Source organism: Phanerochaete carnosa (assembly GCF_000300595.1).
Source record: "Phanerochaete carnosa HHB-10118-sp unplaced genomic scaffold PHACAscaffold_6, whole genome shotgun sequence".
Lineage (NCBI taxonomy): Eukaryota > Fungi > Basidiomycota > Agaricomycetes > Polyporales > Phanerochaetaceae > Phanerochaete > Phanerochaete carnosa.
In genome coordinates, this window is record NW_006767633.1 from 333,693 (window position 1) to 351,613 (window position 17,921).

General features: G+C 53.8%; 8 protein-coding genes across 8 annotated transcripts; 3 read left to right on the top strand and 5 right to left on the bottom strand.

The window, feature by feature from the left end:
* Positions 1–292: 292 nt before the first annotated feature.
* PHACADRAFT_257440 (uncharacterized protein) lies at positions 293–1,730 on the top strand. Its single transcript, XM_007396584.1, has 4 exons — positions 293–449; positions 506–752; positions 813–1,265; positions 1,317–1,730. The coding sequence occupies exons 1-4, from the start codon at positions 430–432 to the stop codon at positions 1,590–1,592; spliced, it is 996 nt and encodes a 331-aa protein (XP_007396646.1). The 5' UTR covers positions 293–429; the 3' UTR covers positions 1,593–1,730.
* Positions 1,731–1,964: 234 nt separating this feature from the next.
* On the bottom strand, positions 1,965–5,148 carry PHACADRAFT_209774 (uncharacterized protein; the record flags this gene model as incomplete). The annotated part of the gene is made up of 8 exons (XM_007396585.1): positions 1,965–2,185; positions 2,295–2,508; positions 2,581–3,213; positions 3,265–3,364; positions 3,420–4,192; positions 4,242–4,397; positions 4,456–4,995; positions 5,061–5,148. Coding segments are annotated over 8 exons (2,590 nt in total), but the record flags the coding sequence as incomplete, so codon positions are not given.
* Positions 5,149–6,355: 1,207 nt separating this feature from the next.
* Positions 6,356–7,233, bottom strand: PHACADRAFT_162317 (uncharacterized protein; the record flags this gene model as incomplete). The annotated part of the gene is made up of 2 exons (XM_007396586.1): positions 6,356–6,417; positions 6,471–7,233. The coding sequence occupies 2 exons, from the start codon at positions 7,231–7,233 to the stop codon at positions 6,356–6,358; spliced, it is 825 nt and encodes a 274-aa protein (XP_007396648.1).
* A 939-nt stretch (positions 7,234–8,172) lies between these two features.
* On the bottom strand, positions 8,173–8,584 carry PHACADRAFT_257443 (uncharacterized protein). Its single transcript, XM_007396587.1, has one exon. The coding sequence runs from the start codon at positions 8,423–8,425 to the stop codon at positions 8,186–8,188; it is 240 nt and encodes a 79-aa protein (XP_007396649.1). The 5' UTR covers positions 8,426–8,584; the 3' UTR covers positions 8,173–8,185.
* Positions 8,585–9,399: 815 nt separating this feature from the next.
* PHACADRAFT_184959 (uncharacterized protein) lies at positions 9,400–10,042 on the top strand (the record flags this gene model as incomplete). The annotated part of the gene is made up of 1 exon (XM_007396588.1): positions 9,400–10,042. The coding sequence occupies one exon, from the start codon at positions 9,400–9,402 to the stop codon at positions 9,889–9,891; it is 492 nt and encodes a 163-aa protein (XP_007396650.1). The 3' UTR covers positions 9,892–10,042.
* A 48-nt stretch (positions 10,043–10,090) lies between these two features.
* On the bottom strand, positions 10,091–11,957 carry PHACADRAFT_145467 (uncharacterized protein). Its single transcript, XM_007396589.1, has 6 exons — positions 11,560–11,957; positions 11,088–11,502; positions 10,922–11,040; positions 10,717–10,861; positions 10,578–10,664; positions 10,091–10,526 (listed from the first exon to the last, which is right to left on the bottom strand). The coding sequence occupies exons 1-6, from the start codon at positions 11,694–11,696 to the stop codon at positions 10,239–10,241; spliced, it is 1,191 nt and encodes a 396-aa protein (XP_007396651.1). The 5' UTR covers positions 11,697–11,957; the 3' UTR covers positions 10,091–10,238.
* Positions 11,958–14,250: 2,293 nt separating this feature from the next.
* Positions 14,251–15,297, bottom strand: PHACADRAFT_257445 (uncharacterized protein; the record flags this gene model as incomplete). The annotated part of the gene is made up of 2 exons (XM_007396590.1): positions 14,251–14,654; positions 14,710–15,297. Coding segments are annotated over 2 exons (912 nt in total), but the record flags the coding sequence as incomplete, so codon positions are not given.
* A 527-nt stretch (positions 15,298–15,824) lies between these two features.
* PHACADRAFT_257447 (uncharacterized protein) lies at positions 15,825–16,916 on the top strand. The gene has a single exon (XM_007396591.1). The coding sequence runs from the start codon at positions 16,208–16,210 to the stop codon at positions 16,664–16,666; it is 459 nt and encodes a 152-aa protein (XP_007396653.1). The 5' UTR covers positions 15,825–16,207; the 3' UTR covers positions 16,667–16,916.
* The last annotated feature ends 1,005 nt before the right edge of the window (positions 16,917–17,921 follow it).

The window sequence follows — 17,921 nt, forward strand, 5'->3', positions numbered from 1 at the left end:
CGGAATCACGCACGGTATCATAGCGTTTGTTGCGGTTTTCTGATAGTGCGAAAGAAGTCTGAGAAATGAATTTGTGACGTTAGATACGTCTTCCTCCTGCTCCTTCTCCTCCATATGTCTCTCTCACCCACGTGTTCCTGTTCCTGTTCACTTGCCTTTTCCACGAGGTTTCCGTTGCAACACCGCTCAGATACGCGGAGACATAAAGCTGGGCTGGAAAAGGTGGCGCGGAAATCGTCGGCTACTTCACATTCGCCTTGACCGCAACTCTCACCGTCAACATACCTCTCCCACCTCTTTCACTTTTCCCACCGCTCGCGCCATTACCTAGATCCCCGAAAAAAGTTTTTGCTGTTATATATAAGGCTCACGCCCTCGAATTAGAACTAACTTAGTTATTCCGTTCCGAACGCCCTTCTCTCGTCTGCCATGGCTTCGCTCGATATCTCGTATGTTTCTTGCTCTTCCTTTACGGTTGGCGATGCTGACGACCCGGACGATACAGTTCTGTACTCCAGGGAGGCTACCAGCATCCACTCTCTCGCACCTGGCAGGCAAAGCGCACCCTGACCAAGGCGATGCTCATGTACCCGATCTTCATAACAGACGACCCCGACGCACACGTCGAGATCTCCTCACTTCCCGGCCAGTGCAGATGGGGCGTGAATAAGCTCGAAGAGTTCATTGGTCCGTTGGTGCAAAAAGGTCTGAAGAGCGTCATCATCTTTGGTGTACCGCTTAAGGTCCCTAAGGTACGTATATGCGTGTCATTCCGTTATTGAAGCGACCCCGACCTTTTGTTATGTGTGCAGGACGAAAGTGGTACCCCCGCAGATGATGCAGAAGGCCCCGTTATCCTTGCGATTAAGAAGCTCCGTGCTCTCTATCCATCTCTCTACATCGCTACCGACGTCTGCCTGTGCGAGTACACTTCGCATGGACATTGTGGCATCCTGAACGAGGACGGAAGCATCAACCCTGCGCCATCTGCAACCCGCATTGCTGAGGTCGCGCTCGCATACGCCCGCGCAGGCGCACACTGCGTCGCGCCGAGCGACATGATGGACGGCCGCATCAAAGCCATCAAGCGTGCACTTATCGATGCCGGCTTCGGGAATCGCTGCACGCTCATGAGCTACTCCGCGAAGTTCGCCAGCGCACTTTATGGCCCCTTCCGCGACGCTGCGGGCAGTGCACCCTCGTTTGGCGACCGCAAGTGCTATCAGCTCCCGCCGCAGGGCAAGGGCTTAGCGCGGCGCGCCATCGTGAGTGGTCTTCCTAAGTCCTCACTTCGATAAAGCTGACATGCTCGCCAGCAACGCGATGTTGCAGAGGGTGCAGACATTATCATGGTCAAGCCCGCGCTGCCGTACCTCGACATCATCCAGGATGCAGCGCAGCTTGCTTCGGACCACCCCCTCGCTTGCTACCAGGTTTCTGGCGAATACGCAATGGTCGTGGCTGGTGCGCGGGCGGGCGTGTACGACCTTCGTACGATGGCCTTCGAGACGTGCGAGAGCATGCTCCGCGCAGGCTGCACGCTCATCCTCACCTACTTTACGCCCCAGTTTCTCGACTGGCTCGACGAATAAGCGGCTTCAGCTATGACAAAAAGAAAGAAAGTGCATAATGTACGATACTCGTGAATTTAACACTACTGTACCTGGTATGTTCTCTGCTCTGTAAAAGTGCTCACTCGGGCGGCAATGAGATGCCGCAGGCGTTCAAAATTAGTCACACAATCTACGGGGGTCAGATGAGCCCTCTTGACCGACGGTGGTAAGGTATTTTCTATCGGTTTTCACTCCCTGAGAATCGTAGCACATGCTTTCGTTGGAGTGATTGTACCTTGTCTAACCCTTGGGCCCCGTTATACGCTATACTTACCCTCGTTTATACAACAAAAACCACGGAATTTCGTCTCGAAATTCGTATTCAGTGGTGGCTGATCTCTCGAGTTTGCGCGATGACATGTAATTGTATTGCGGACATGCGTGTCATGGAGGATAAACAACATGAAATTCTCGTAGTGTAGAGAAGAACACATAGGATATGGCGGTTCATCGGTTCATCAACGGTGCCTAGGCCTTCACAGCCCTTTACCGCGACGCGAAGGTCGAGTGGTCTTCCCAGTGGATGATTTTCCGCCACGAGTAGTCGTCTTCTTGATAGCAGCAGCCGTCGACTGAGATCCCGTTGCGTTATTAGCCGTCTGCGAGCGCGTGGACATGCGAGACGAGGACGGAACAGCAAGCTCCTGCCCCGCAGCTTTTGCGGCTTGTGTACGAGCTGACCTTCGCGCGTGCGAGAGGGTGCAACGCCGTCGGCACTAGTTTCCTGGCTGCTTGTCGCGGTGTTCGCCTGAGATCTAAACTGCTTCTTGGTCCCCGAGCGCGTAACTCTCTCAGAGGATTGAACGACATTGCTGCAGGGATCGACCTCGACACTACCCTGCAGAGCTTGTGAATCAACGCCTGTATCGCCACCGTTTTCAACCTCGCCGGTTCCCTGGGGGACGGCGATATGCTCCGATTTCGCGCCCACCGCAGGTCCGCCGCGGTCAGCTTGTCATCCCGGTACTCGTGGCCTGAAGTCTTCCTCAACAAGGATCTCCAAATCATGCTCGCGGAGTCTTTTTATGATAGGCTTGACGTACGCGCCCATCTTGCCAGCTGTCTCTGGACCGACAGAAAAAGGGACTGGACGATCAGCGTTCATAGTCACAAAGGCATCGACAAGGACGATGCGCATGCTTTCCAGGTGTGTCATGATGGCGGAGACCGTTGGATGCAGGTCGGAATATAACCCCGAAAAGGCTGTACCCTCCACCATAATCTCAATCCTCTCGGAGAAGTCATTGAAGACACGGTGGTAGAGCGCTTCTTGTTTCGCACCAAATCCGGCGATCTGAGAGGGACTATGGTGTTTGTCGTTCTTGAAGGTCGCTCCGAGCAGCAGGAATAAACAAAGCCAAAACAGGGATTCCAGATCATGCAGTGGATTATAGCGGAAGGCGACTGTCGATAGAGAATCGACTGCATCGGATGCTTGTATGGGTGCTTCAATATCCTCTTCCGCGTCAGACAGGGCAGTGAAGTCTGTGTTTAAGTCGATAGGTGCGGGCGGTGCAGGTCCAGGACCAGGACCAGCAACGAAAGATCGGTGCTGGTAGCGATGTCGGTACACCTCGGTGGACATGAAGTATAAAGTGCCCTGAGAGACGTTAGCACACGGTTTACGCTACAGCTACTACAAAAGGCGCACCGTCCGTATATCGTGGGGCTCGGAGTTGTCGTTTTCTTCTTTGGCGTATTCGAGATCGGTTATCTTCGCCTGATCACCGACAATGAGGACGTTGCCGTAACTGATGTCTCGATGTACTCAGCCTAGCTTATGCAAGACAATCAAACCTGAGGCACGTCAGCACGGGAGCAGCAAACGGAGCGAACCACGCACCAAGAAACACCTGACCAATATGACTGAAAGCCTTGTGCAGCGACTTCACTTGAAATATTGGCTTCCCGACTTCATTGAAAACGACACGATGATGAACCTTATCAGAGTATCGAGTGTACTGTCTGGGGAAGTTGCCAGCCTGGTTCGCAACTGTGACTGTCCCTTGACGCGTTGTGACAACTTTCAGGGGCTCCGGACCAATAGGAATGCGCAAAAATTCGGGACACGAAGGCAGTGGGGCGGACTGGAGCCGAGATAATTTGAAACAATCCGTGATGTCGGGGCGCCTTCCGTGGACATACACATCGCCGTAACGTCGAGTAGTCATGAAGCTCTTCTTGAAAATGTCTTCGGCGTCGGTGCCGGAAACTTTCTTGTAGAGCTCCTCTAGGGCAATACCCTCGGACCTGCGACCCTTGTCGAGCCAGATGTCCTTCACGACATACGTCCTCAGCCCGACAGCTTGTCCACTGGGCTTGTCAAGCTCGACGACCTCCCACACGCGGGTGCCACGCCCCCTGATAGTACTTGCGCCTAATTCAGAAATAAGCCGGACCGTACGGTACCACTTAATCGGGGGCTTCTGCTTGTTGTCCGATCTGACAGCAATTTCGTAGACCACGGACACATCCATACCCGTCAGTCCGGGGCACCTAACGATGGTCTCATCGTATCCCAGCTGCAAGCGTGTTGCAAACGTGATTCGTATGAGGAAGTCGACCAATGCGCGGCGATTCTAATTCGAGGGTAAATATCAGACGGCATAACATGGGAGAGTAACTCACAGCCATGATGTCAAACTCCTCGGAGACGAGCACTTCGGAGCGACTACAAAACCACATGCGCATCGAAGTGTTGGCAATTGTAAAACCAAAAACGAATCTACGCCGTGCATCTTCTTGCATGATCCAGTGCATCGACCAGAGGACTTTCTCGTAGTTCTGTAAACGCAGAGTAAGGATATCGAAAGTATAAGGATGAATTAAGAGCAACACATACATCCTGCTTCTGTGGCTGTCCAGACTTCTTCTTGAATTCTCCAGGTATAGCCACGTCGCACCAGTGAATATCAGAGTCGTAGCTTTTGAGTAGCGCGTAAGCGTCCGGTCGTGTGTTCTTGCGATGTTGCCTGCTGCTTGCATGTGGAATACACGACGGGTTACACTTGAGCACAGATTTGACGTCCCGATCTGTCAGGCCGTGAGTAGTAATAACGCAAGCTTCCTTGACGTCGTTCGACAGGGTGGCGATATGCGCGAACACAACGTCTTCATTGGTTACCACACCCTCAGGCGTTTTGTCCGAAACTGCAGGGTCTTGGGGCCAGTACTTCCAGCGCCCCTTGCTGTATGTCTCCCTCCTTGCCAGTCTATTGATGACTGCGTCTACATCGACGTTCAATGGAAGATCTGGAAGCAGACTATCTTGAAAGAATTCGACGCTGACGAGAGGGACCGCTTCATCGAGGTCCTGGAGGAGAGCGTTCCGAAGCTCTGATAAGGGCGCGTTTGTGGGTGTGTACGATGAAGGTTGCGACCTCTGGCGTGTGTGATCTCGAAGTTTAGTTCGGTTTCTAGTAGTAGAATAACGGGAGGGCAGCATACTGGGCGGAACGGGTGGAACACGTCCCAGCCTGAGCCTGATCTATATGTGGGCTCTGAGAGTGGCCAAAAAGCACGATCATGTTGCATGTCACGTTTTGATCGTGGCTGGATGACAAATGCGAGAACAATGGAATGTTGTCGTTGGTCGTGGTCGTGGCAAACTTGAACAACCGAATAAGGAAAGGTCCACCGGCAACGCGTCTGTCTGCACAGCTTCCTAACTCACAAAGGAGCATCCCCTTATTTTGCGGATCTCGACATACCCTCTTATCCGACGTCTGTTTATAGCAACGAATATGGCGGTGACGAACTGAACAAGAGCTATTGGCTGTGGTAAGTGAGCGTCATTGAATGACGCCACGAAGCTGGCGCTTGTTCCGGCTGACGAGGTTCACAGGTAAAATAATAGTGAACGTCTCGTCAGAGAGGGGCCGGAATATGACCCCTCGACCACCAGTGGCCTTATCTCAAGGGTGCCACCACAATAAGTATCGGCGCAGACGGTGATTGAGTGTGAGGGAAACGAGGTAGGTTTGGGCGCACATCTCGGTAAGTTAGTACTTCTGTGTCGCAGTCGGATCGCGTCCCACAACGATATGTTACTCTCTCATGTTCTGAATAATATTTTCTGCATCTGCTCACCATGCCACGTTCTCGTCGACGCCATTCGCACCCCATACTCAGTAGGGAAAGCCCATCGGTGCCGAGTACCCGGTCCAGAGGCGGGTAACAGCACCATGGACCAAGGGATGGGACGATGTATCTTGATTGACTTTTAGATCTCAAAATGCAACAGGTGATAGGTGTCTTGAAGCATCTGGTGGATTCAGCGAAGGAACAGGGCCGGCGTAAGTTATGCCAGCTCAAGCTATCAATCATCACAAACCCGCTCAGTCTTCATCAAGTAAAACAAGGAAATACAGGCATTATCTTGAGCTGTCTCTTTACGACCTACATCAAGCTGGATCAAAAGCAGATTTTGCATTGCAAGTGTCCATCCACCCTTTGATCTGTGTCTGATGATTGTTCAAAGGCGCGAGGTCGGATATGTCGGATCTCCGAAGAAGACCAGATCGCACCCTCACAGTGGCCTCAAGAAGCGTCTGGGCACATCGATGTTTCAGCATCTCTCAAAGCCCGGGTGCTGCTTATCTCGTAACTGCTCGCATCATGTGCACTACAAGGCAGATAATAACTAGTCGTCACTTAGTAAACAGTTAGTGCTTTTCGGTGGGTGGGGTTTCTGCGGCACGTACCAAGATATACTCAAATTTATGACTGCACGGGGCGAGCCCCTACAGAAGCGATTGTACGAAGAAATCAGTGCGCGTGACTGCATAGCCAGCAACGCCGAGCACTGAAAAAAAGCTCAGAGCCCTGACAAGAGACGAGCGGATGGGCTACACTCACAGAACCCGGACAATTTCTCCAAGGGGGTATGGAAGTACACGCTCGTAGTGTAGGTCGCGAAGAAGCTGAGGGCAATCACAGCAACGGCAGATGCTACTGCCCACTTGTGTAGTGTCGACCATGCTGCCTCTGGGTGTCCACCGGCCGCCTGCATCCGGCGAAACGAGTACGATACTTGCTCGGTCAGGAAAAGGATAGTCATCGTGAGGAGGAACAGGTGTCCCGAGACGTCGTGTCCTCTGCGGAGTCGCGGAACTTGCGACCAAGTCTTGTCAGGTGGAGATATAGAGGCTTGAAACAGCTCGGGGTGCGTCGTGGTGGAGAGTGCCGACCTTTGATAGCAGAATTCGTGCGGGACGGTCACGACCGCGCCTGACGGTAAGTGCATGATACACTCTCCGCCAGTTGAGGCGGTGAAACGCTGAAAGAGAGACGGTCCAAAAAACCAGCCAGTAAAGAGGAGCCACGTTGCGGTTTCGGCAAGGTACTTGTAGATCCGGTCTCGTGTCTGGAGACTCACCGGGCTGGTCACGTACAAAGCGACGAACGCTGCAGACGTCCAGGCCCAGAGTTTTTTGACGAAGAGGACGTTTAGAATGTTCGATTTTGTCGCAAAGTAATGTGTCTTGTGCAGCAGGTGTGGAAGATGAGTGAGCAGTGGATCCGACGTGTCCATGTATGTGCCGTACACGAACGAGTAGGCCGTACCAAACAGCACTATGGCTGAAAGAGCTGCCAGCGTCTTCTTGGGAAATCCTGACATATCTAACGAGACTATAAGTACGAGAGTTAGTAGTTACTTTGATATGCACTCACCGTCGCACCCGATAGGAGATGGTGCGTTGAAAGCTGCTCGCCGCGGGCCTTGCCCCCACCTGCGGCCACGTGGTCGCGAGCAATGACGTAATCAGAGGTCACGTCAGAGACCCAAGTCGGGACCCCGAACGGGCCCCGAACGACTGATGACACTTCCAAACGCGGGCGACCGTCGGAGCCGTTGGACTCATCCCGCCGCGTACAATCGCCAGCCTCCTCCGCGCTCAGCATGTATCCCTGTCTACATATCGACGAGATTGTTGAATCATTAGCCCTTTGTTTTCTCGGAGAAGACGCCAATCTGCTCCACCTCGCCCTGACCTGTCGTGCATTCTACGGGCCGGCCATGGACGTGCTGTGGGCACGCACACCATACGCACTGGAGAAACTGCTTTTCTGTTTGCCAGCAGATACCGTGGAAGCTAAGGAAGTAGCGAGGTATATTGATGATTCACTCAAGATTGTAATTGTGAGTGTAGTCGCTGTCTCGTTTCGATGGGGTCCTGAGGATACCCTCTCCTCCCGAATGGAGTAGGTTTATCCACCATGCAAAGCTTGTGAAACATGTTTACCTGTGTACCATTTGCTCCGAGTACGCACCAACTCAGGAAGTCGAATCCGCCACCGCAGGACTTGCAGAGGCCCTACGCTGCAACTTCAACGGGAGACCTGTACTACCCAATCTTCAGGAGCTTGCCGTGCACTCCCTTTTTGCACCACACGTGGACTTGTTTCTTCACCCAGATATCACCAGCTATGATAGCTGGGGATGGACCACTGCAGCCCTTGTAAAAGCACTCCCGAAATTACATCTATGCGCCCAGCGGCTGAACGCCTTGTGCATCATGCGATTGATAGACGGAGACCCGGCAATTCCAGCAGCCGATGTAGAAGGGTTTTCAGCGCCAACACCAAGAACTTACATTTACCTTCTTTCCGCATGTACACAGATGGTGGACGGTGGCATGACCAGGAAGACAGGACGTAAGTGACGCCGCAAGTGACGGAGTACCCCGCGACCTGAGGGCGGCAGGAACGCGCATGTAAATAGGGGCCCGCTGTGCGCGAGCGTGCCGAGTCATCGCCTGTCGGAGCGGCGCGCCATTCCCGAAGCCTGACGCCACTACTTCGTTTTCCATCGCATTCGCAGGTTCTTCCCCAATAGAGACCCTTTCGTTAACGTTTACCTTCACTTTCCGTACACATAGACCTCCGGCCGAGAGCACGGCAGCGGAGCAGCGCTCGCATGTATATTAAAGGCGACCTCCCGCCGTCGAATGGAGCAAGCTCCCCTTTCCCCCACCTTCACCTCTAAAGTCTGCCCCTCCGAGCTTCGGGCACATCCTAAGAGCATCGAGAATACACTCGCGAGAGCGCGAGACGAGGTTCGCCCGCGACGAGCGCGGGCACGAGCATTTAAGTAAGAGTTTTATTAGATCGTTCATCGAGCTTAGTTACGCGTTTAGATATCGAGTTTAGTCATCGGCCGTTCCCTCCCCACACGTAAAGCCCCGCATATATCGAGCGCCGACCCGTACGTAGAATCCTCCTCCACACCGAGCAAGCTGCTCTGTTAGCCTTGTGCAAGAGGCTTGACTGCCTGGAGACCTCTATCCCTGTCTCACCGTCTACACTTGCTCATCTGACCACGTTCCCAGGTCTAAAGCGCCTGGAGCTGTGGACATTGTTTCTGTGCACCGGGTCGGAGGCTATATCGGCTTTGAGGACCCTCCACTTCCCAGTCGTCCGGAGACTTCTCTTAAACTGCCGCGGTGAACACCTTGTAGAATTTTTGCGCATCGCTTTGCTGCCATCAATCGAGCGCATTGATATCCTCATCGACAGAGTGCGTGACCATGCAAACCTGCGACACATCCCCAACACGAATCCGGCACCTAGTCTCTACACGTATCATATAGCCGACGCGGCAGGCATACCTACTAAGTTCACCCGCCTTCAAGCGCTAGATATACGCTCCTACGATCTCGCCGCGCTGCAGACTTCTGACGTTCTCTCAGGCACAGCTCTGCTGCCATTGACTGCGCTATCCAATCTTGTACTCCTAGATATTCAACACCCGCGCATTCATCCCCTTCCAGAGGACATTATACAGATGGCTATCGCCTGGCCTAGGCTGGAGCAACTGGTCTTGGGATATAACCTTAGCTATGGGGGACAAGCGTATTCCGATCCATACATCTACATTGATGATCTCTATCCGTTTGCGCAACATTGCTTGTCCCTACGCAGGCTCTCCATCTCCATCGCCGACTCCATCGACACGCCCAAGCCTCTCTCCTACGACGAGACACCAGCCGTACATCACAACTTGCAGGAGCTTGACTTGGCGTGCTCCCGCATTCGCACCCAGCTTGGGTGGGCTCGTGTGGCTGGGTTCACCCTTGCTGTCTTTCCGAGGGCGCGCGACGGCTTCAAGATTCACGAGCGTCAAGCAAAGAAGGAAATACAGCTGCGCATGAATTGCGAGGTTGCACTCTCTGAGACGGTGTGGGTACCTCTCCTGTGCCTTCACGTGATAGAGCCTGAGCCGACGAATCTCTCAGCGGCCTGCGTTGCGGCGATGTATTCTGAACTCGAGAATTGATCACGTTTACGGTAGCATTAGATTCATCAAGCCGAGCTCGATATGTCTGTACAGTGTTTCAGCAGTACTTCATGTCGTCCAGACGCCTGTATTGTCGCGAATTGCTGTAAAAGCGAGACTTCTAGGCAGCCTGAGTTCGAACTCGCCGCTCGAGACGCACTCTCGTCACATAGGTGCGTGGTCCCCGGCTCGTGGGTGTGGCAAACTTCGATGCGTTATCGTCTGCTTTGGGCTTCATGTTCATCTTCATGTTACAGCACTATCTCATACAATTGTATTTGTGATCAAGAGCTTGTGCACAAGGGGATGTTTCCACAACATCCGAGTCAGCGAGCATGGCAGTCGCCTCACGCTCCAAATCTCTGCCTGAGCAAAGTTTCATCAGAAAGCAGCTTGCGGTACCAATTGTTGCGGTCGATGCACGCCTGCACGCCGTGCACGACGCGCGTCTCGCCCTGCTCTCGCGCCCGCTTGACCAGCTGGGACGTGCGAGGGATGCGCGCCGCCTCGAGCTCCGTGAAGACCGTATCGAGCACAGACGTCAGCGGCGGCTCGCCACCGGGACTGTGCTTCTCGAGCAGATCGACGAGCATTCCAGCGTCTTCCATGGACTGGTTCGCGCCCTGGCCGAGGTGCTGGTCGCGATGGGTGAGCGAAAGTTCACACAGCGGTTTCTAGAAGCTTACAGGACTCGTCGGATGGGCGGCATCGCCGATGAGGACTACTCGTCCTTGGTGCCATGTCTGGAGCTCGGGGCGGTCGTATAGGCCATACTGATACTGTTTTTAGAAACATAATTGGGCACAAGGCGCGGTGTACACAGACCTTCGTGACGGTTGTAGCATTCCTGACTATTTCTCCCGCACCATAGTCCCACTGGGCGACTGGCGAGTTCTTCTTGAACTCTTCAGCCGCAGCGGCGTCCATGGCACGCCACGTCTCCTTTGCTTCCGGCTCGCGTTCAGTAATTCTGCGAAAAGCTTAGACAGTGAGATATGTGACTGGTAAAAGGTTCGTGGAAAATGCTCACGCCCAGCCCATTGATTCATCGTCAATAGGGATGGCAATCAAGTGCGCCCCATCGCCATACACGTTTATTGCCATAGACTTGCCCCGGAAACTTTCCGGCATCGGAGCATATCCACCAGTCTACAGTAGCGGTCAGAACAATGCATGAGCATCGTGATTAGACGTACTTGAGACAAGCCAGTGAAGTCCGCCGGCTGCTCGCCAAACAGGGATCTCCGCGTGTCGCTGTGCAGGCCGTCGCATCCGACGACGAAGCTCACGGTCTCCTCTGCGCCGTTTGTGAACTTGAGCAGAACACCATCCTCGGTCTGCTCTAGGCTATCGAGATGATGGTTCCACTTGATTTCGACGCCAGTGCTCTCTGCGCCCCGGACGAGCCCGCGCTGGAGCTCGCTGCGACGGAGGCCGATTGTACCGTAGCCGGCAGCTTCTCTACTGCGCTTCGGGCTGTCGAGCTCGGCAAGAACGCCCTTGTCCTCGGGGAGGACGCTGTAGAAGTGAAAATAGTCGAGTGCCTTGCCCCCAAGAGACTCGGCGAGACCAGGGATGCGGTGGAGAACTGCGAGACCATTGCGTTGTACGCTGTACGGTATTAAGTGTTGGGATATGGGGCACCTGCGGCAGAGCAAGACAACTTACCCTATACCGATTCCACCTTCAGAGATGGTATCAAGGCGCTCGAAGATGGCGGGCTCATAGCCTTTAAGCTTCAGCAGAGCAGCAACAACAGGGCCTGCGATTCCGCCGCCGATGATGCCGACTCTAGCCGGGGCCATTGTGCTTGTATATGGACCGTAGGTGATAAGACGCAAGAAGTGACTGGGTGCAGTCCTAGAACGGAAGAGACGCGTCTTATATATCGATTGGGTCAAATCTTCCTTCAAGATGCGGGAGCGAAGAGGACATCTGTGAACGACGTAAGCGGATGCCGCTTATCCGCTTACACCGGTATAGATATATCTCGTGATAGAGATCACACTGTTGCTGATGCACTAGTACGCGCCGCTGTCGGTATGCAAACGTACAGTACAATCTAGTACAATAGCAGCGTTCTACGAACAAAGCATCAAGAGCACATGGACAGCTTTCGGCGTCTCCCGACAGGGTAGTGCACGTGATTGCGGGGAAAGTGCATGTTCCAGGCTTCCCGCCACCTACAGACAGAATATAGGTCAAAGTCAGTATCTGGGGACGCCGTATTATATCCCAAAAAACGCCTATTGAACGCCACAAAGCTTTCTAGATATATTGCATACTCCCATATCATAATCGCAGTAAGCAAAGGGCTTACGATCAATGCGGAACGCCGCCACTGGCACGGTGGGTATCCTCTGACGAACGCTGTCTTTCTTGCGCTATGTAATTGTCTCACTTTTTTGTGGAAATACTATCAATAGCTAGAAGGGAGAAAAAAATTGGTTAGTGGACAGACCTTCACTATAATCTGGAGCTGTTATGTACCATAAATGTACTCTTAAATAGCCTCTAAATAATACGGTCGCACGGAATCAGCGCTCGTATATGACACTCGGTTTTCTACTCTTCTAGATACCAGCATATGGTGGTCTGACACAAGCATCAGTGTCTTTAAGGTGTACTTAAACCTCGAGAGATTATGTGATTCTCGTACTACCTCATGCTTACGCCGCTGGCCATAGTGGCGTCGAGCTTTGCTAAGTTCCCTATCGTCTCGCAGTACGGTATGCATCCAATGTCCACTTCCGTGCGGCGAGTTACCATGAGACTATGTTGACGGCTGAACCAGATTTGTATGAATAAAAAGTAGTACAAATTCTGATAAAATTGTTTCACCAAGCCACGATGAATATTTGCAGCCCATCGAAAAGTCGCAATGTTGGGAGCATGAGTGCATTGGCAATGGCCGCCTCAGACGGTCAGCGGTGCTCAGGGTCTGCAGGAGCCCGACGAGAAGCGCACAGACCCCGACCACCGGCTTCCTCGTTCCCAAGCTGCACGCTGCAGAAACCACAATGACACGACCACACTCTCGGGACGCAAAGATGTCTGAGATATGGGCAGAGCTACCGCAAGACCTCTTTTGGCCCATCATCGACCTACTCGATACCGCGAGCCTGTGTCAGGCGAGCCTCGTCTGCCGCGCCTGGATGTCCTACGCGTCCGGGCGCCTTCTGCGGCGTGTCGTCGTGAACCGTACGTCCCAATGCGACTCGCACGCCACGCCCCACGGCCACAGACCGATGTGGTACGACTACACAATCTTCCACGATCTCGTCGCCCGCTCAGAGCGCCTCCGTCGACACGTCCGCGAGCTCCGCATCGAGTTCTCGTGGGAGGGCCTGCCCAGCGCGGTGCTCTGCATGTGCCGCCGTCTCCCGCAACTCGAGGTGCTGCATCTGGAGGGGGGCTTGCCCGTTCTGCATATCGAGGAGCGTACTGCGTTTGGAGGGACGCTGAAGCTGTCCTGGCAAGGCATCGGTTCGTTGGTGGGCATTCTTTCGGTGTTCACTAGCATCCTCCATCTCTGTGTGATGCACACACCGGAGAACGATCGCCGAGGTGATGCAGTGTCCAAAGCTCAGCGGTCTGGCAGCCGAATATACGGTATTGAAGAGATAACGCTACGAGAGGTCAAGAGCGACACCCTGGCGGTCCTGCAAGCCTTCGTCGAGCCCACGACGCTGAAGAAAGTCACGTTGCTTGGAGAGAGAAGTTGGACCTGGTACAGGGATGGCGAGAGCTTTCTTGCGTCATTCAATGTCTTTTTGGAAACAACATGCAAGAATATAACTCATCTGTCCCTGAACACTGGATACCTCGACCGCAGTCAGCTCATATCCATCAGTCTTGATTTTTTTTTCACTACTGACGAGCCGTCTCATAGGGGGCAGCGCTCTCACTGCGCTACGCTCGCTGGTCCGTCTCGAGACCCTCGAGCTGGAGTTCCCTTCGAAAGTTGGCTCTGTGTTCAAATCGTTCGACAAAGTGCTCGCGCATGCACCCGAGACACTGCGCCACCTGCATCTGCGCCTTGAACCCATTGATTTCGAAGTTTTCTTTGAGCCTTCTCCCATCGCGCACTTCCCGCAGCTGATGGGCACGCTGCGAAGTGTACAGTTCACGCTTCTCGTACAGCTACCCGCGAGCCGTGGCATGGTGTGCACCTGGCGGAACCGGGTGAAGCCCGCGCTACCCGCCCACTTGCGAGGCCGCCATACACTGACCGTGGGCTACGACGCCTCAAATACAAATATCTGCTAAATTTACGTAGGCATCGTAGATAAGCGCATGCTATATAGTGAAAGTCAAATATTGCATCGAGATACTGTAATGATTATAATGTATAGTGCCAAAAATGTCGGCTATGATGAGCCTGTAAAGCCGTTCTCAAACAAACACAGTGATGGATCTCAGCCGCTCTGGGAACCTCTCGAGTACCGTAGCCCGTGCAGAAGCATGATTCACAAAGAGTGCATGGTCCGGCACAGGTTGTATGCAGCCAATCTCTACGGAACTGAGGCTCGCATATGCGTCAAGCTTCCGGCCGATCGCACGCCAATCGACCTGCCCCACGTTTTCCCTCAAATCCGCGTCGTTGTCCCATGTAAGTCTGACATGGGGAATGCATGCTGGCAGCGACTCCAAGAAGACGGGGACCCGTTCACATCGAGCAGAACCTCGACCAGGGGTGAACGCATTGGTCGTAAGCGTAACCGACGCGATAGTTTTGTAGGCATGCAACACGGGTGGATTAGCTGGAAATATAGTTGTCGGCGCGGGAGAGCATGCGGACCAATCAGTAGTGCTTACGGGTGATAAGGCGATACAATCCTTTTGAGCAATTGATGTAACGGAAGGCTCGAAGATTATGTCCGAACTTTCGTACGAAATTGTTCAGAACGGCCTCCGAACTGTCCTTGTCGAGGCCGTTGACATCTATCGCTAGCTCTCCAAGCGTTGTGCATTCGAGGATTTCAGAAAGGTGAGGAAAGACGTCTATGTCGACGCGTGCGGTCTCGAGATGCTTGACAACGTGGATGTCGCGACGGAGAGCCGCGGCCTTCGTGTTCGTGATGTGCCGCAGCCGGAGCACGTCGACCGCATCGAATAGCTGCAGTAGCCACTCCACCAGGAATTCTGGCGCATTACATACGTCCAGCTGGGCAAGGCTGCGTCCGGTGGATTTCAGCCTAGGCATGCAAGTGTATGCCTGGGCAAGTATGTCAACACGGTTGGATCCCAGGCCGCGCACGACGAGCTGGAGGAGTCTCGGCAGGGCTTTGATTAGTCCAAAATGGTCAAAGGATTGAAAGGTTAAAGTCAGCGTGGCTATGCTGCTACTTATGCGCTCCACAGATTGTATCGCGAGGATGAGGTCGACATCTTCCTGCCGGTGCACAATGGTGCAGGACGCAAAGAGATGCGTGAAACTGCGTGACAGCCAGCGTCGACAAGTCAGCGAGCAGCTCTTCAAAGACTGCTTCTCTTCGCGGAGCTCGTCAATTACTTGGTCTATCAGCTCCTGGGGGAGTCGTTCGATAGGAGAGGGAGCGGCTGTTGCTGCGGTGTCAAGTTGCCTGTGCCTGTGCGGCGCTGTAAATGCTACAGTGGCCAGTCAGGTTGATGTTAGCCTGCGCTAAACAATATAGATATACGTTGTCCCGTGTATAGCCTACGGCGCATTTTTATGGGCTGCGATGGCATGTCAAGAACTTGAAGCCTTCCAAAGTTCCAAATACAACGTGTGGTACAGTCACGTGATCCGGGAACGAAACATACCGCCGCGATCGTTTCCCCCGGACACCGCTCGATATTCACTGGTGTTCTCATTGACCTCGGACCCCGAAGCAAGTCAGCGAGTACCCATAGTGTTTGTCTCTGTTTCTGTGGTCTTGCTTCTGACTTTCGACCTTTCTACAATGCCTGAAATCCTCAGAGAGAGGGGCGGAAATCTGAAGGAGTTGCCGCTCCGGTGTCATCAGTCCATTTGACAACACTGCTCCGCAGGACGCATACCTTCCATGGGCCTTGCGTTCATCCAGCACCCTCGGACGGTTGCACGCGTTCAAGCTTCTTCTGCACCATCCATCCTGCGGAGGCTCACCATGACTTGTTCAAGTACAGAATCTCGCCATCGCTCGTAACAGCTACATTGCACTCGCGCGTTTGACGCTGCCCTTTTTGCACCCTATGCTATCGCGCTAGGCCTTTGCTCCTGCCAGACATCGCACCGCCGCATCGCAGCAACTGGCCCAGGAGGCTCCTTAGGGCTGTGTGTACGCACCCCGCTGATGGGTAGTCAGTGATAATGCATTCAACTGGTGCGTCCTCCATTGCGTGTATCGGTCTGAGCGGTGCCTTCGGCCTCAAGCCTGGCATATCTGGCGAGGAGTGTACTCATGTGTCTCAGCCCCAGATTTATCCTCGTCACGAAATCGAAGATGCTCCTCTGCGACGAAACCCTTGGCACTCTCAGCCCAACGACATGCAACTTTCATCTCTGCCATTGCGGCATCACGCATGTTGCTCGACTCCTAGCTTATTGGCACATCGCCATGCGCTCTGTGAGCAGACGTACCTCCTTAGCCAGGAGCGTCTAGGTAGATGGTTGGAGCTGCAGTGTATCGTATGTGCACCACTACCATTTTCATTTGTCGGCCTGGACATGCTCGTGCGGCATTTGGTATGGTCTAACAAAGCATCTGGTACCTTCCGGTGCGTGCGTGAGTTTCGTACTCGTTATTATCTGCTGCTGAACATGCCGTAACAGGTCGATCTACCGGTGAAACAAAGCGCGCCACGCCAAGTCACTTCGATTCTCGGAGAAGGGCTGCTTCACAGTATAAGAAATTCTTTGTGTCGCTCTGCTGCCACCTGCCGCCACTTACCTCCGGATGTTGGGTATAGACATGGATACATTTGTTCGCATGTCGAGTATCTCACCCCCTTTGCGCTCAATCAATGTCCTCACCTACTGCGGCCCTGTTGTAGTATTCTAATGCCAGACCGAATGAACGTCTCTTAGCTCTCGTAATCAGCGCGTATCTGAGCGTCCGGCTTCCAGTCCGGTGGCTTGTTGGCGATTATGGCGCGTGGTCATAGTTTTGTCCTCTTCGGTGCTATGATCAGAGACGTGCGGTGTTGCACTCAGCATGACATGGCTCGTCGAACCTTTATATTTTCCATCAACTCAGAATAATATATAAGCAGGAACTCGTCCATCCCTTGCGACCCGCGCTATATATTCCTCCTGATTGCGATCCCGCGCAGACGAGGCAGCACCGTTCCAGCTCCCATTGCGTCCACGATCACGCTGTGACCTTCGCGCCGACTCTGGCGTGCGCTCCCACACCCGGGGCCCCCGTAACAACCTGCGCTTCCAACCTCATATCTCCAACCTGGTCCCTCGCCATCGCTGAGCTCCTTAATTCGCAAGGTGTACCAGGGCGCTCTTGAGACTGCGAGCTCGAAGAGCAAGGGCTAGACAGCACGAGCGGCCGGCTGGGCAGCGCGGCGAGTGCACCGGTGTCCTCATCATGCGAGTCGTGCTCGAGCGCGGCGAGGCGAGGCAGGAGCTCCTAAGATGGCTCATATCGGGCCCGGCCGGGATGGCCGCAAGAAGGCGCTTCTGGCGTGCTATTCTATACGGACGACGTGGCGGTGTGGGAGAGGCCAGCTCGCGGAGTGGTCGACTGGTCCTCGAACGCCAGCAGCGCGGGCGGGGGGGAGGAGCGCGACTAGGCGGGTGCGAGACGCAGAGGTGGCATAGAGGCTACGGGAGCTGGGGACATTGTCTTGGCATGGGTCGGTGGCGAGCGAGGCTTCAAGTTGTTCAGGAGGTTGGTGGGGGCATTGTCTGGGAGACGAGCTCGAGAAAGTTACTGTGACAAACTTGTCGATGGGTAAGATTGAGGAAGGAGGTGAGGGAATGTGAAGATGACTGGTGTTTTGGACGGTGATAATTAGCTGAAGCGTACTCTTTCCTGCGCATGAAAAGTAGCGGCATTTTAAGGGAAATATTG

Excerpts from the sequence above, each read along its gene's own strand:
- PHACADRAFT_257447 (XM_007396591.1), top strand. The coding sequence starts at position 16,208 with ATGCATTCAACTGGTGCGTCCTCCATTGCGTGTATCGGTCTGAGCGGT.
- PHACADRAFT_257440 (XM_007396584.1), top strand. The coding sequence starts at position 430 with ATGGCTTCGCTCGATATCTC. Across the intron at positions 450-505 it reads ATGGCTTCGCTCGATATCTC|TTCTGTACTCCAGGGAGGCT; the intron begins GTATGTTTCTTG and ends CGGACGATACAG. Across the intron at positions 1,266-1,316 it reads GCTTAGCGCGGCGCGCCATC|CAACGCGATGTTGCAGAGGG; the intron begins GTGAGTGGTCTT and ends CATGCTCGCCAG.
- PHACADRAFT_145467 (XM_007396589.1), bottom strand. The coding sequence starts at position 11,696 with ATGGCCCCGGCTAGAGTCGGCATCATCGGCGGCGGAATCGCAGGCCCT. Across the intron at positions 11,503-11,559 it reads GAAGGTGGAATCGGTATAGG|CGTACAACGCAATGGTCTCG; the intron begins GTAAGTTGTCTT and ends AATACCGTACAG. Across the intron at positions 11,041-11,087 it reads ACTTCACTGGCTTGTCTCAA|ACTGGTGGATATGCTCCGAT; the intron begins GTACGTCTAATC and ends CCGCTACTGTAG.
- PHACADRAFT_257443 (XM_007396587.1), bottom strand. The coding sequence starts at position 8,425 with ATGGAAAACGAAGTAGTGGCGTCAGGCTTCGGGAATGGCGCGCCGCTC.